Source organism: Lottia gigantea (genome assembly GCF_000327385.1).
Source record: "Lottia gigantea unplaced genomic scaffold LOTGIsca_69, whole genome shotgun sequence".
Classification (NCBI taxonomy): Eukaryota; Metazoa; Mollusca; class Gastropoda; family Lottiidae; genus Lottia; species Lottia gigantea.
The window spans coordinates 186,199-205,219 of record NW_008710347.1 but is presented as its reverse complement, the minus strand read 5'-3'; the positions used below and the strand labels follow the sequence as shown (position 1 = coordinate 205,219).

The following is a 19,021-nucleotide window of genomic DNA, read 5'->3' as shown; positions in this document are numbered from 1 at the left end:
ATGTAAAAATGGTATACATTTAATTTTTTGTCCCATTTTGCCTTATTATTATCTGTGATGGTAACATTGAGGGTTGTCTATTACACATTGATCAAGATTATATATATAGTATAGTTATATGATTATGGGTGCTCATGAAAAGTGGTTAATTATTCAAATATATATTTTTATTTTTTATTTTTTTTTTGTTATAAGTATTAAATACTTATCTGGTTTAATTTTGTTGTGATATAGTAGTATAGTTATCGATTTTATTTAAATTATATTACAATTTTTTTGTCATTCTCCTTTGTAATTTAACGAGATCTATGCTAAGGTCAGATACGTGTGATGTTTCAAGCTATTTATAGTAGACAATCACATGCCACTCTCCCACCAATCAGAATCACTTTTACAAGCGAGTAACACGGTCTCATAATCTCTTTGGTCACATCGCTGTACTTAAGGCTTTGTTATCTCACAATTCATAGTCAATATTTAGACATAGATTCTGCATGTGATTGGTGAACATCAACAGTAAGCATCTTGGTATAAATTTTTGAGATTACAATGTGGATCAAGGAAAAGAAATTGAAATCTAATTTTAATAAGGTTGTATAATTATCGGTAATGTTCATGATAGTATAAATAGTATTGTATAGATCTGATTTTTTTTGGGGTATGATTCGTGGCTATACTTATTATTTCAATTTTTCAATTCATTTATTTTGTTTTTAGCATTACATAACATGAATATAAATTTGGGAATGTAGATAATCTTTTGTCATGATCTCACTTCTCAATTTGATTTATAGTCCCGACTTATTTCTCAATTTGATTTATAGTCCCGACTTACTTCTCATTTTGATCTATAGTCCTGACTTATTTCTCAATTTGATTTATAGTCCCGACTTATTTCTCAATTTGAATTATAGTCCTGACTTATTTCTCAATTTGATTTATAGTCCCGACTTATTTCTCAATTTGATTTATAGTCCCGACTTATTTCTCAATTTGATTTATAGTCCCGACTTATTTCTCAATTTGATTTATAGTCCAGATTTATTTCTCAATTTGATTTAGAGTCCAGACTTATTTGTCAATTTGATTTATAGTCCCGATTTATTTCTCAATTTGATTTAGAGTCCAGACTTATTTCTCAATTTGATTTATAGTCACGACTTATTTCCCAATTTGATTTATAGTCCTGACTTATTTCACTTGATAATATGATTTGCCTGTTAATCAATTACTAAAAACAACATTTGCATCCAATCACCATTGGCTAAATTTTCTATAAAATGGTTTACTTAATGATAAAAGATTTCACAATCATGTGACATTTTGACTGACAGCTAGCATTATGTTCTAAATACCTTAGATCATTATAACTAAAATTTCTGTGGTTGCTTAGTTCCCTTTGCCCACTTCTTAACCACTAAAATTTTACTTATTAGGATCAAACTATCACTTAAAATCTGAAAATTCTGACGAAAACAACTGGATTTTACCCAAATTTAATTTGGTTGGTGAAATAGGGTTGTAGTTATGTTGATCTGAATAATTTTCTGAATTTTGTATATATGATAATGGTTATATTATGCCTTATTCTTAATCCATTTCTAAATAATTATGTGTTGTCAATATTAACTGTGTAAAAAGATATTGTTGAATAATATGAAATAAGAGATATATTAACACACATAACTGTATAACATCCTCATTTCACATTGATCTGCATTTAATTATTAATTTCTGAAAGCTTGTCTTTTTGACAAAACATTCTACTGTATGTCTTCAAGGCTGATTACTGAATTGATTGTATATTTTAATAATGGTCAGCTTTGAAAAAAGATGAATTAACAATTTGTATGTTCTGTGACAGAAGTCGCAGTAAATTAGTTCAAATTTTTGAAAATCTTGACAAAGAAAATATGTTAGCAAACTTCACAAAAAATTATTTTTGATAAATACAGCAATCTGATTGGTTGATAGAACTATATTTATAGCAACTTCAGTGATTGACCAATCAGATGACTGGAATATTACAGAGTTATGTTCAGCTTTTGGAAATCTGACACAAAGTAATTATTTTCATGTTATAATGTTGTATTACCCTAGTAGTACTAGTGTTTACAGATATCCTGCAAGCACTCCACTTCACTCCGTATTTGCAGATATCTGTAAACACCCTAGCAGATGTTTACAGATATCCTGCACCTACGGAGTGAAGTAGAGTGGTTGCAGGATATCTGTAAACACTAGTACTACTTACCCTCTTCAATATCTTCCATAAAACTATTATTATATTAACATGTGCCAAGATCATCTGTGATGTACACTATAACATTATAGCTTAATGATGTTTATTTTAAAATCTTTTTGAATGTGGATCCTAAAGGCATAAAGGGATTTGCCTTTTGGTCGAGATTCCATAATATCATAATTTTTTGGTTTCAATTGTTTGTTATATTTGGGGTTGTTTGTATATAATTCATGGCTTATAATATTCAGAAAAATCACAATTTAAATTCATGTAAATTTGGAAGTTGCAATGCTTATGATAAACTAGTCCAGTTCTGTGGATAGTTGTTAACATTCCTGCTGTATTAAACATTCATCAATAAATAGTTCAGTAAAAAGTTATTTTGTGTTTAATACCTTACATTTAGAACTTTTAACATAATTATCTCCCTTGACAGTGAATACATTAACAAAAAAACCCCCAAATACTCACGATCCCAACCCCAAAACAAATTGGCAATACATTGGTTGCGGCTAATGAACTTTTCAAATGAGGAAGTATATCAATCATAAGTGAGGAAGTATTTAATAATGAAAAGTGATATCAGGTGTCTAGGAGACTAAGCATGCCGTACCTGCAATTGTTGCTCAACATATTTTTTTTTGAACTGCCAAACTCTAGCGGATGAGTATAACCGGTTGTATTCTACTTTCAATTTTAGTAGCTCAAAATTTTCATGGTAATCATATATATTGAATTTTGTAGGAGACATTAAGGATTGGCCAGGCTTTCATTCGACATATTGGAAATCTTCAACGAGATTTCTAGAAAATGTTGTAGAAGGTTGAATTTCGTGTTTTAACTTGGGAAGAGAATGAATTAGTGGAGTGAATATGGCGCTGTATTTGGTTCAAAATAGGATCCAGGTCTGATTGTATAAATTCTTAAAATCGCGTGGTCATTTCTAACCTTTGGAACTTCACTACTGGATCTTGTTCGCTGAATCGTAATCTTTCGACTTTCTTCACTGGATCGTGTTCGCTGAATTATGATCTTTAGAACTTCTCCACTGGATCGTATTCGCTGAATCGTAATCTTTCGACTTTCTTCATTGGATCGTGTTATCTGAATCGTAACCTTGAATATTACGGAAATTAAATTAGATCACGTATACTGTAGTTGATCGAAAGAATAAGAATATATCTGTTTTTTGGCATGAAGGAATATTTAGGAGAAAAGCAGAAGATATTGCATCAACATTTCGTGTGGTGTGTGAAAATGTGGTTCTGATCAAAATTGATTCCTTCCGAAAAAAGTAGATTCTGATATATTTACTATATGATGTATTTTGCAGCTGATTGCAGATTCCGTACAAGATAGTGTGTAGACAGATATAGCAGAATACCCGGTGCATTTTTTATTTAAGATTTCATTGATTTTTCTCTGAATAGTGGTGAAATGTATGTTGATGTTCTGAACAGAACATTCCCAAGCTAGACTGAACAAATCTTGACAAGGGATTTCAAAACAGATTTTTATTTTGACAATGAATGCGCTTTGAGGAGGCATAATATTTCCCAGAGATGTTAACATAACAATATTGTTGCGTATATAGCCGTATGAGGATGAATTCTTCAAATAAAACTTTTAATTTTGACAACGAAGACGCTTTGAGAAATTATATTTTCTTGCAGAACAGTCGTCATGATGATGTTGTGTGGTATTTATAAGGTTATAAGTTACAGATGTACTCGAATCCCACGAAAAGAACAATATACACTGCAAAGAGTGTAAACCATAAAACAGAGACCAATCGCATTTCATTTAATTTCGATCTGAGGAAATTATGTAAGACCTGGTGAAGATCCAACATAAGTTGTAACCTCAAAAGTATTTGTTTTGTGTATCATTCAAACAAGATAAATCATCTGATCAAAAAATTAATGTCGATATCACAAAATATTAAATGTAAATCAGTAGATTAATTCGAGAATATCTAATCAACAAAATTTAAGAAGCTTAACCAGAAAAATCAATTGATTTGGTGGGACAAATGCCACACAAACTCAACCGTTCCACAATAATTGTTAAATGTTACAGAAATGGCATCTGCAATAACCACCATTTTAAAATAGAGGCCCACCTTCGGAAGTTGAAGCAGAAGTCATTCGGGGAAAAAAAATTAAGATCATGTTCTGTATATTTTCTGTATACAAAAGATGACGATTAAACACCCCAGCACCAGAAAAATAAGAAACCCGAGACACAAAGAAATCAATATAAAAAGGAATAATATTTTAAAGAAAAAGACGTGTTTTCTGAGGATGAAGATTATATAACCTGTATATATCTTTTAAATTGCTGGTGCACATTATTTATTGTTGATAATTAGTGTAACTATAGACTTTGTATCGTTGGTTGTTGATTACTGATAATTATTGTACATTGATTTTCATTTGTTTTTATGTAGAACTTTGAACTTTATTTGACTGAACATTTTTTAATGTAAGAACATTGACATCACCATTAACCTATATAAAGAGAACCATAATTTAATAATGTTTAACAAATATGATATCAAGAGGTGGAGAAATCCAAAGTTTTATTGAGTTTATTGACTTGTATATATTAAAGGATATAACGATACCAGTATACTAATAAAGAAAAATTTGATGAAGTAGCAATTTATTTCTATTTTAATTCTCACATACCTGTTATAGACAATTGATACTTTACGTTTCCTAATTGCAGTAAGAAGATTTTATTTTTGGTTACATTTAGAGTATAGGGTGCGTCATATTATATTACCGGAGAAATCTACTCTATACGACACAAACTGGAGACTTTTAGCTCATTACATCCTGTTAAACTAAAGTATTGACGGAAATGAACGCTTTTAATTTAATAACTTTCTAAATAAAACTAAATCATTTTTCATTCTTCTGTCATCGAGTAACATGTTCAGTCATGAGGCTAATATATATTTTAACAATAAGTTTCTTAATTTTGGTAAGTTTTTTTGTTTTGATTTTTTACTCTGATTCTGAAACATTGTATCCATCTGAATGAGCAAACTGAAGCATACGAATTAAATTCAATAATTTTGTTTTTATGTGGACTCCCCGCCAAACAGTATTAATTTGAAAGTTATGGTATTCTGTAGATTTTTTCACAAAGGTTTTTATATATTTAATATCAATCCGTATCACGTAATTAACTGTGTGAGTGTCGCGGTCAACGGGCAAAACGGAACATCCCCATTATTTCGAAACTAAGGTCTCAATCCAGAATGAGCATGTTCACTCGACATTTTTTCCCCAAAATATTGTTCTATACCTCACTAGGGCAGCAACTAGCAGAGTGAAAAGTATGGTAAAGGTTCGATATATGAATAGTTGTATGATGATTTCCTTCAAAATTATATATTATAATTTCCACACAATTTATCCATCAACATGAAATTTGTATGACTTATACAGAATATTAAATGGTGGTCTGGTTTTAAAAAAAAATAGGTTGGGAAAGTTAGTTGCTAACTGCAACCTCCAAACAAAGTTTGTATTAAGGAAGTAACTATCAGACAGCGAATATTATTATTTGGATCCGGGATCCACATTGCAAAAATTATTATATTGTTTAGAAATAATGTTGCTCTAACACTGAAAGGGTTACCATATAGACTTTTCGTCTTTCTTACAGTTGCAAATAAAACTTATCAGAGGAGAAAATGCAACTAATATTTCAACAGAGAATGACAACACTCGCCAACAGGGAAGTACTGTCCCAGATAAATTCACCAACCAGGAACAAACTATACTATTATCTACATCCTCATTAGAAAACACCAATGATACAACATCAATATCCAATACCCAGTTATTAGATACACAAACCATACATAAACTTCCTAAATCTTTGATGCACACAACAACTGTTGCCGTTGTCCCATCCATTGCCTCTGAAAATAAAGACCCCATATCAGAGAAAGCAGATACTGTCAATGATTTCTTTAACGGCAGTGAAGCATCAACGTCATCATTGAAAACCACATTTGATGAACGGACGACATCTTTAACACAAGGTCCTGCATACCTAAACTCAACATCAGGACAGAATAAAGAACAACCCAATTCAGAGACCGATACAAGTCAGACATCATCACAATATATATCTGATTCCTACCAGACAACACCAGACACAGTTGCTGAAGTCGAATTAGGTAAGTAACTACAATAACAGATAACCATAGGTTCGGTTTTAAGGAATTGGTACAGATTGCGTATAAACCCGGTATGGGATTTTCTCTGGGAGAAAAGGACAGCCGAAATTGCTATAACAAAATGAGAGATCTCCATTGACGTTAAAACTCTCTTTTTTACAGAAAGCTCGTTAAGCTCGTATCATATACAATTAAAATTAAAATTAAATGAATGGAGTTTTACGTCCTACTTTTCAATAAAGGGGACGTTTTCAACGATACATATACAAATGTAAAAAAAAAACTGTTTGCAATCCCTTCAAGACATGATATACAGTATAATTATTTATACATATTATGTAGTGTATGAACCAAATACTGTTATCTTCTTTCAGAAATATATAACATTACTACGGAAAGAATTAATTCAACTTGTATTTATCTCATGTGGGAAATAAACCAAGCAGGAAACTTCACATTTAGGATAAATCCCGGAAACCTTGACGTTGTTGCAATGAATGTTACCAGACTTAAAGAATCTGTGTGCTCTAAGACATCACCCGGTAAAATTGTAACCTTTAAAATCAAGCCATGTTTTGGGGAAACGAAGAACAGAGGGAAAAAAAGAGTGTATTTTGGTAACTACTAAGAGGTTTATTTTTTTATTCATTTTTGATATTCACCTTCAGGAAAGATAAGGGCTTAACTTTATTTAATAGAGCTCCTCAAAAAATATTTAAGTTAGATAAGATGATATCACTTTGCGACATATTTTGTAAATTCAGAAGCTCTCTCAGAAATAAGTTATTTAGTTTTATCAGACTTTACCATTGTCCAACTTGGAGATTGAGCTTGAATCAGAACTAAACCAAGTTATCATATATGTTATGTATCATACACATTATATTATTAGTAATATTAAAACAGAACTTGAATCATGTTGTGACTCAGAGTTTCACTCTATGCGATCTTCAGAAAACTGGCCTATTGGTGTATCATACCAAATGAATAATTTTTTGAAATGCAATTGTTAATTTTACTTACAGAACCTCCTTTGCCGATCAAACTGAAATATAACAACAATTCGTTGTCGTGGGTGGAAGGGAATGGCAAAACCGACTATTATGAACTTAGGTACCGAAAAAATAATACAGAAATGGTCCAAGAAGCTAATGATACCAAGTTTATGTTAGAAGAAGTGATATCAGGAGAAGTTATCAATATTTCATTGTACGCTGTCAGGAACTTTAGGAAATATAACATTACACTTAAATCTGAACCAGTGTTTAAAGGTAGGTTTTAAATATCACAGGGCAAGAAAATGTTCGAACTGACCGCTTATATATTGTGGAGTTGACCAAGTCTTAAATGATACCTATATTAAAATTCTGCAATGTAATTGTACCACAGGAACATCTCTAAAAATCATATGCGTTGATTAACCAGTGGATATTTTACTTGGTTATTGTAACCATGATTTCCCTAGCCCCTTCCTGTCTAGGAGCAAGACCTAGAAACTCAATTTTATTTCATTAGTGTAGATAGTGAGGTCTCGTTAAATGGATTGGATCCACACGCCGTTCTAGATAGTATGATATTTTCATAGTTTCAGATATTGCTGTCTTGTTTTACCCTATCATGTTTATGCATTTCAGAAATCACCACTGTGCCATTGCGACCAGAAGTAAACGTAAAAAAAGATATAGATTCTATCAATGTGTCCATACAATCTGGAATTGGTTATAGAGATGGTTATATAATAACCATTAATTCAAATGATACACTATATTATAATGTTTCCAGAAGTTATATCGATACGTTATATAGTTATACCATAACAGATCTGATACCAGCACATTATTATGATATAACTGTTGTTAGTTCTAGTAATGGTGTCAAGAGTCAACCAGAAACAATCAGGACATCTACTTGTAAGTAACGTTTTACTATTATTTTTCAACTGAAAAATGATAACTTTCTGTTGTATTGCCAAGGTTATCCTCCAATACTGTTTAATACATTCATTTGAGTATACATTTTTTACAGAAAATAAATATCATTATAGTAATACAAAGTACCAAACTACAGAAAAAATGAATAAATGTGTATTTTAATATAATTATCTTATTATTGATAATACATCTAAAATATTTTAGTAAATAGGTACTACCACAATTGGTTATGTATATTATACATGATATTATAGGTCCACAGTTACGCAATGTTACTGTTGAGAATGTTACATCTACAAATTTTGTGGTAACTTGGAATGGTGATTATAACAATGATACAACAATATACATACACGTTAATGATACAACATATTCAGTTACCAATTCTGATAAGTTACTTATTGACAATCTTGAGTCTACAGCAGTATATTCAGTACATGTTACTTTTTCTTTCAATGGATGCAATGCTACTTTCAATACCGTATATACTTCAACAAAGGACACAGGTAAGTGTTCAGTTCTATTTTAACACCAAATTGTAATATTTACGGTACAAATCTTACACTAGCATGGAATGCATTTATTAGGGTATATTGATGATCAAGCATACATGTATAAACATTGATATTGGCACTGAAAAGTTGAACATTAGTCCCACTTGTCTTCCGAAAAAATCTTAGTAAATTCTGCACAAATGATTTGAAAAACACAAAGCAGACTCGTATGCCGGCAAAGTATAACGGTTATTATTATGCAGTTTATATTACTAAAGCTCTTTTACATTGAAGGCTTGAAACCAGTAGTAGACTTTAAACTCAACTTTAAGAAGAGCAAAAATAAATTGGAATTGAAATGGGCACCACCTGTAAATGCCAAGAACACTATACAATATTATGTAGTAAAATTTGAAAATTTGAACAGCAATACACCAATTCTCAACACGACCAATAATACTCATATGGATTCCAAGGCTATTTACGGTAATGACATTAATTTCACCTGAATAAATTTGTCATTTCTGAGACATCCAAGATCATCCGAAGACGTTGAAAGATATAATGGTCGTTTACAGCATCTTGTGAATACTTTGTAATGGCAGGGCAGTTGCTATTGTCCTGCACCAATTTCCAATGATCTCGAAATAACTTGACATACGCATTTATATACTACCGTTATATTTTTTAATGATTATTCATTTTACCTTTTTAGGTGAGTGTTATAATATAACTATAGCTGGTGTAAATGAAGCTGGTAGAGGAGAAGAAATTAAGCAGTATATTTATATACCAGAAGATGGTGAGATATTTTACTTCAATTTTTCAATGTATTGTTTTTAATTCAAAATTTACTTGATATTTTGCTCAATATACTTAATATTTGTTGTTCAATATTACTGTAAATACTTGATGTATTCTGTTGCATTTTAATCAAAGTATTAATATTTTCTGTCACATTTTGCTCAAAATACTTGATGTTTTTTGTCGCATATTACTATAAATACTTGATGTATTCGCATTTTACTCAAAGTATTAATGTTTCATTTTGCATAAAATATATGATGTTTCTGCCGTATTCAACTCTAAGTAATTTCTTTCTCATCAATGTACTCAAAATACTGGATAATTTCTGTTTCACTTGGCCCAAAATACTTGATGTTTTTTGTCGCATATTACTATAAATACTTGATGTATTCGCATTTTACTCAAAGTATTAATGTTTCATTTTGCATAAAATATATGATGTTTCTGCCGTATTCAACTCTAAGTAATTTCTTTCTCATCAATGTACTCAAAATACTTGATGTTTTCTGTCACATTTTGCTCAAAATACTTGGTTTCACAACATTTGTTATTAGCTATCTCATTCTATTGAATAATTTACATGACTTATATAACTTCTGAAAAGAAATATTAATTCAACAGTTCCAGATAGGGTCTCTGATGTTAGAGTTACAGACATCAAATCTAAATCAGCTAGAATTCATTGGAAGGAACCAGCAATTTTTAAAGGAACAATAATGAAATATACAGTGGTTCTTTTTGATTCCAATAAATCTGAATCTGAAAATAAAACATTACAGTGTGATGAAAGCTGTTATAAATCACAATGTTTAAATATGACAATGAAACAGAATCAGGTAAATAGAACTACTTATTACGATTGTTATTTCATAGGAAGTACTGAAGTCTCTTTTGCCAAATTTTTGGTATGAAAAGAATTCTTCGGATTAAATAACATGTATCGCCATTTGGAAACTAATATTCAAATTTAATTAAAAATAACATTTTCCGTTTAATTCCAGAGTTCTCAAAGGGTAAAAGCGTTCAAGAAAGACCAGGATGAGCTGGAAGTTGAATTTGGAAATCTTAAACCCCATTATAATTACAGTGTTGAGATCACTGCATTTACTCGAAATAATGAGAGTGAACCTGTAGATATAGAGTTTATGACAGATGAAGATAGTAAGTATTATCAATAATTATACTCGAGATAATGAAGGTCTATTCATCACTGTTTACACTCGAGATGATAAAAGCATATTCATCACTGTTTACACTCGAGATGATAAAAGCATATTCATCACTGTTTACAATCGAGATGATAAAAGCATATTGATCAGTGTTTACACTCGAGATGATAAAAGTATATTCATCACTGTTTACACTCGAAATGATAAAAGTATATTCATCACTGTTTACACTCGAAATGATAAAAGTATATTCATCACTGTTTACACTCGAGATGATAAAAGTATATTCATCACTGTTTATACATTTATAACTTTTATATTAATTGATATAATGATAGTATATTTATCATTGTTTTAACACGAGATAATAAAAGTCATCACTGTAATTCTCAAGATGATAATAGTGTATTTATCACTATCTATACTCGAGATAATAGAAGTATATTTATAACTGTTTATACTTGATATAAGAAAAGTATATTTGTCAATGTTTATATTCGAATAGATGAAATATATGTTTCACTACTTATACTCGAGATAATGATAGTGAACTTATCACTAGCTTTAGAACTTTACTTCGAATTTTATGAGCTTAGTTTAACCTCAGGTTTTCCCAATGAAATCTTGTTTAAAGCAACTTATCTGTAGTATATTAGAATGTTTATACAGCATTTTCTCTTTTCAGTACCAGGTACAATTGATAAAGATTATATTTTAATCAACGTGATCAGCTCTTATGCTACCATACAGTGGAATCCACCAGCTGAACCTAATGGAGTGATACTGTCATATAATATAGAATTATTAGATAACACTGAAACAAAAGAGAGTAAAAATACCACAAAAACTTCAGTTACTTTCTCTAATCTACAACAAGCTTCAGATTATTCTATTCGAATAAAAGCTAAAACATCAAAAGGATATGGGGGACCATCTGATCTACACAATTTCACTACCAAATTTGCAGGTAAGCGGTAAACTTAATCAACGCCCGTCCTTTATAAGTATCCAATTTGGCGTTGCTTAGGAGCATTTTGATTAATTTATTTATTTGAAATTAAGGTTACACTTTGATACACTGTGTTCCGTTCTTTATTCATCTCATCCCATTACCAATGAACCATCAACGTACCTAAGAATAGAGTAAATACTTGTCCAGTCACTAAACTGAATTCTTTAAAAAAAAAATACCTTTACTTTTGTTTGTATGTTCAGCAAGGATTAGGGCCCAATCTACACCAGGTTCTATTTTAGAAGTAATTTCTGTTTTAATGCAAAATTGGTTATAGCCTATCAATCAAACCACTTTTGCTTGATCTGACGTCCGTTTAGTTAAAAATTAGCAAGATCACTTGAAAACTATATGTCTTCTATAACAATATCTTTACAATGCCCATATGATAGAGGCATCCAGGAATGAAAATGCTACATGTCTCAGGATATATGTACATATTTTAGAAATCACAAAGGTAACTTTAAGCTTTTCCCTGATCACTTTCTTTACACAAGTATACTGCATAAGGTTAAAATTTTAAATCTACATTATTTTATTGATATCTTTCTTTTCAGATTTGAGTCAAATTCAAGATTTTGGTTGGAAATTTGACAAAGAAAAGAATCAAATTGAATTGACGTGGAAGAAACCAGAAAATGGGATAGAGTCGTATCTGAATTACTCTGTAAAGATAGTGGATTTGAATAGTAATAGAATTGAGTCCAAAGATATTACTCGAACTGAGACAAGGTTTAACGTCACATATGGTAAGTATACAGAACGCAATGCTACAAATAAACAAAAACTAATGTATCGGATGGATCAGAAAAAAACCCAGAAAAGAATGTCCGATACATGTGTAAAAGGATGTCGGATACACATTTAATATGAGGTCAAAATATTATGGTCTTTGTTTTGATACTTTATGAATAATCAATAATGAATTGAAACGTGTTAACTTTTTTTCTGGACCACCCGATATAATTTATCATACTCAAGACGATATAAGTATGTTTAACACTGTTTATACTCAGATAAAAAAAAGTGTATTCGTCACTGTTTCAAGATGATAAAAATATATTTACTTGAAATAATAAAAGTGTATTTACCACTATAATGATAAAGGGAACACTGTTTCTACTCGAGATGATATAAGTATATTTATCACTGTTCATAATCGGGATGATGAAAGCATATTTATCAATGTTTATACTCGAGTTAATAAAAGTATATTTATCATTGTTTATTCTCGAGTTGATACAAGTGACTTTATACTCGAGAAGATAAATGTATTTGTAACTGTTTATACTCGAGATAGTAGGAGTGTATTCATCATTGTTTATACTCGAGATAATGATAGTATATTTATCACTGTTTATACCTGAGATAATCAATGTGTATTCATAATACAAAATATAATTAATCAATCATACGAAACGATCTTTTTGTGAATATATAAGTTTAAATTTTTAGGTGAGTGTTATAATATAACGATAGCTGGTGTAAATGAAGTTGGTAGAGGAGAAATGTTTACTCAGTATGTTTATATACCAGAAGATGGTGAGCCACTTACTTTACCTATTCCATTCTTATTAGAGAAACCAGCCATTGTTCCTATCACAAATGTCTGTAGCATTGAGCACCCATAGTGTCTTGCCCAGATAGTACTACTTTACAGTGGCGTTTCCATAAATCATTATTGGATGAGCCGAGTAGGGGCCACACAATTACAGTTTAATAATAGTATTTTAAAACTAATATGTAATACATCCTATGGCAATATTGTGCCGTATTTAAGAATAATTTATACCCAGTCAATTTCGTAATGCTTCAAGTATCATTTGCGAGCAAACAAAAACATGAACATAAACAATATATAATTATTATAACTTTGACATTTAATTTTATAGTTCCAGAAACTGTCTCTGATGTTAGAGTTACAAACATCGAATCTAGATCAGTTATAATTCGGTGGGAAAAATCAGCAGTATTTAAAGGAACAATAATGAAATATACAGTGGTTCTTTTTGATTCCAATAATGTAACATCCGTAAAGAAAACTGTAGAGTGTGATGAAAGCTGTCATAAATCACAATGTTTAAACACGAATTTAAGACAACAACGGGTGAGTAAAGTAATTTACATTTTTCTGAACATATACAGTGTACATGCATATTTTGATATGAAATTGGCGAACGCAACATTTTTATTTCAGAGTGTTTCGAATATGAAAAGATTTAGGAATAATGAGAAGAGATTTGATGTCGAATTTAAAGATCTTAAACCCTATCATAATTACAGTGTTGAGATCACTGCTTTTACTCGAAATAATGAGAGTGAACCTGTACAGATAGAGTTTATGACAAAGGAAGATAGTAAGTATTAAATACAGAATTTAATTATCATTGCTTATACTCGAGATAATGAAAGTGTATCAATCACTGTTTATACTCGAGATAATGAAAGTGTATCAATCACTGTTTATACTCGAGATAATGAAAGTGTATCAATCACTGCTTATACTCGAGATAATGAAAGTGTATCAATCACTGCTTATACTCGAGACAATGAAAGTGTATCAATCACTGCTTATACTCGAGATAAGGAAAGTGTATCAATCACTGCTTATACTCGAGACAATGAAAGTGTATCAATCTCTGCTTATACTCGAGACAATGAAAGTGTATCAATCACTGCTTATACTCGAGATAATGAAAGTGAATCAATCACTGCTTATACTCGATACAGTGAAAGTGTATCAATCACTGTTTATGCTGGAGATAATGAAAGTGTATCAATCACTGCTTATGCTCGAGATAATGAAAGTGTATCAATCACTGCTTATACTCGAGACAATGAAAGTGTATCAATCACTGTTTATACTCGAGATAATGAAAGTGTATCAATCACTGCTTATACGCGAGATGTTAAAAGTGTAGCAATCACTGTTTATACTCGAGATAATGAAAGTGTATCAATCACTGCTTATACTCGAGATAATGAAAGTGTATCAATCACTGCTTATACTCGAGACAATGAAAGTGTATCAATCACTGCTTATACTCGAGACAATGAAAGTGTATCAATCACTGCTTATACTCGAGATAATGAAAGTGAATCAATCACTGCTTATACTCGATACAGTGAAAGTGTATCAATCACTGTTTATACTGGAGATAATGAAAGTGTATCAATCACTGCTTATACTCGAGACAATGAAAGTGTATCAATCCCTGCTTATGCTCGAGATAATGAAAGTGTATCAATCACTGCTTATACTCGAGACAATGAAAGTGTATCAATCACTGTTTATACTCGAGATAATGAAAGTGTATCAATCACTGCTTAAACGCGAGATGTTAAAAGTGTAGCAATCACTGTTTATACTCGAGATGTTAAGAAGGTATCAATGACTGTCTATGTTAAGTGTATCAATCACTGCTTTATACTTGAGATAATGGAAGTGTTTCAATCACTGCTTATACTCGAGATATTGAAAATGTATCAATCACTGCTTATACTCGAAATGTTATAATTGTATCAATGACTGTCTTTGCTCGAGATGTTAAAAGTGTATCAATCACTGTTTATGCTCGAGATGTTAAAAGTGTATCAATCGCTGATTATACTCGAGATAATAAAAGTGTATCAATCACTATTTATGCTCGAAATGTTAAAAGTGTATCAATCGCTGATTATACTCGAGATAATAAAAGTGTATCAATCACTGTTTATGCTCGAGATGTTAAAAGTGTATCAATCGCTGATTATACTCGAGATAATAAAAGTGTATCAATCACTATTTATGCTCGAGATGTTAAAAGTGTATCAATCGCTGATTATACTCGAGATAATAAAAGTGTATCAATCGCTGATTATGCTCGAGATGTTAAAAGTATATCAATCAAAATCAATCATTTCTTTGCTAGATAGTTTATGGTCATTTTGATATCTGAATTGTAGAACCGGGCAGAATTGATAAGAATTCGATTGTAACTGGGATCAACAGTTCTGAGGCAAACATAAATTGGAAACCACCATCAGAGCCTAATGGAGTGATACTATCATATAATATAGAATTATTAGATAACACTGGAAAAATAGAGAGTAAAAATACTACAAAGACTTCAGTTACTTTCTCTAAGCTTAAACAAGTCACAGAATATTATGTTAGAATTAAAGCTACAACATCAAAAGGATACGGGAATTTTTCAGATTTGCTGAAATTTAGTACAAAGCTGAAGGGTAAGTTAGGAACGGTTTTCAAAAATCATAGTATTTGTGCACAGAATGAATATTGATCGCGGTAAGGTTATTTATCAGCAGCGTCCGTGACTTCAGTCTCTCGAAAACGCTGGCTACGGCATCAATTTAAATTTATGTCATGAAATGGCCAAGAAATCACTTTCTTTACCAACAGAGCTGTAGCACCACACAACTTGCTTTACACTCACATGAGGAAATTACAATGCGTTATCACACTGAAAAGTTAGAACATACTATACATTTATCTCGCTATCACACGGGAAAATTACAAAACAATAAATGCGTTATCTTATGGGAAAATAACAAGATAATATGCGTTATCACATGGGAAAATTACAAAATAATAAAAGCGTTATCACATGGGAAAATTACAAAACAATAAATGCGTTATCACATGGGAAAATTACAAAATAATAAAAGCGTTATCACATGGGAAAATAAAAAGATAACATGCGTTATCACACAGGAAAATTTTATTTGTACTTGACAAATGATTTCAGTTCCTTCAAAACCAGAGAATGTTAGAGTGAAAGATAGAACATCAACAAGTGTAACTCTCGTATGGAATCGGCCTGCAAATGATCTGAATATATCACATTATGTACAAGTAAATGATACAGTACGGAATATCGAAATTAAAAACGTATCTTGTGGTGCAGGTATGTATTGTAAAATATAGATTATTGAAAGTTTGTAGGTCATGACTGCCGACTGGGGTATTAATTCAAAGGAAACGCTGGTTTGAAGAGTTGCTATATTGGGGTGTTTCAATCCAACTCTCTCCTCGATACTCCCCCATACAAAATATAGCATGGTCTGTTTAAAACTTACGGAGACAGAATCGTTATTTTCTATTTGGGTCGTGAATATGTAAATAGTCTTCGGAAGAATTAGAAAACTACAACAATGATTCTTTCAAAAATACCTCAAACTTGAAATAATTAAACGCGGCTAATTCTAGACATATATGGATTTGAAGGCTCGAATTTTGACGGTGAGCTGTGAACACTAAAGTACAATTAGTCAAACGGAGGGCGAACCTGTATCTTAAAGATTGTTAGTTAGTGCAAGGAATTTGTTATCAAGGCACTAAAAGTCTAAGATAATCTTATCTAGTTTTGTTTTCCTATTGTTTCAGATTCAAGCTGTCATGTAACTGGTTTAAGAGCATTTTGGAATTATAGTCTCCAAGTTAATGTTGCAAATAATGAAGGGACATCTTCTTCCGAGATAATCAGTATCCAAACACTACAAGACAGTGAGTATGTTTTTCTATTGGCAATGTCCAAATTATGGCACAAAACGAAGACTGAATGATATATGGGAAATACCTACAAGGTTCTGAATCCTTTTCCAATCTCGACAACTGCCATCGTTTCAATGACTTTAATCTCTTATTTACACCCAAATGAGATCTTAATTTTGTACTTTTTAACGCCACCTTCGTGATACAGATTTACTAGAACAGAAATTTTTCTTTGAAGGCAGGATAAGAGCTAGACTTACCTACAATAGAATTTCATGACGGATATTTGATTTTTTTGCACTTTCTAGAGCCAGGCAAAGTGTCAAAATTTGAAGTGAAACCAGAGAGTGATCTTTCTCAACCACGAACTATTTCATTAGAATGGGAACCACCAAATGAAATGGACAAAAATGGAAAAATTATGAATTATGTTATATCATTTGGTCAAGTTCGTGAGGTATGTAACTTTTACGATTTAAGAAAGATGGAATCAGGCATATATATTGGTGAAATTTATATCTTACTCCTATTGATAACCTATGAAAGCACCCATTTAAAGCATTTTATGGCTTTTTCATTATGCAACCTGTGTACGTACTTATACCTTGACTACAATAGTCACCTTTCTTGTTTCATGGAAATTTATAAATAAAGCGATTTGTGTTGATTGTACGCTAGTGAATACGGCCAATAAAAGGTTTCGACAGAAAGTCTGTTAACAATAAGCCATTATGTTGACAGCCTTTCTATCGAAGGCTCTGATTGACTGTATTCGCTGGAGTACAACCAATCAAATCGCCGCATTCCGCCATACAAGAATAGTAGCTATTGCCGTCAAGGTATAATTATTATGAAGTGTTTTGAAATGAATACCAATATCTTACGTTGAGTTTACTTTAACTTTAGGACAAGAAAGAGATAAAGCTAGGTTTAGAGACAAAATATGTTCTAAGCGACATTTATACTGATGTTCAATATGAAATTAAGGTAAGAATTGGAATATTTTAACTATTTTAACGCATGCATAATTAAACATCCTTTGTTTATGATTATTTGTGGGCAACTTTTGATTTTTGTCACTAATTTATGAAAGCCCTTTGTGCAAAAGTTTTGACCGTTGCTTGTAACCCATCCCACTTTTACACCAATTCAGCATTGACAGAATTTTTTATTAAATGGCTCGCAGCTCACTTAATGGTAAATAATTTCACAGTCACGTGATATTTTGAGTGGATACTAGCCTTATAGTTTCCAAGTTAATTTAACTTGATATGATCTAAATTTTACTGATAGATTTTTATTCTATTCTAAAAGTTAGCAGCTGTAACAATAATTGGAACTGGAGTATTCGTTACCAAGATGGCGGTTGTACCACCTGGTATATTACCAAAACCAATTGAAGTCATACCTCTTATAAAACACCTACCAACTCATCTGGTAGAAGAAAAACAGCATCAAATACCACTACAACTTCCTCTAGGGTTTCTTTGTAATACATCCTATGGTGAAATTGTTAGTCGTGGTATTTTAGCTGCGAGAGGAAGACAATCTGTCATTCCAGAAGGTGAGTAGTTTATTCAGTGTGGTCGAAATGATTCATATGTGGAAATATGTAAAATTACCATACCGGTATTTTTTTTTACCAACCATCTATCCATGGTATATTTACCA

The 19,021-nt window shown here is 31.3% G+C and overlaps 1 protein-coding gene across 1 annotated transcript; it reads left to right on the top strand.

Annotated features, from left to right (window-relative positions):
- Positions 1-14,233: 14,233 nt before the first annotated feature.
- LOTGIDRAFT_130498 (hypothetical protein) lies at positions 14,234-15,187 on the top strand (the record flags this gene model as incomplete). The annotated part of the gene is made up of 1 exon (XM_009065234.1): positions 14,234-15,187. A coding segment is annotated over one exon (954 nt), but the record flags the coding sequence as incomplete, so codon positions are not given.
- Positions 15,188-19,021: the final 3,834 nt, after the last annotated feature.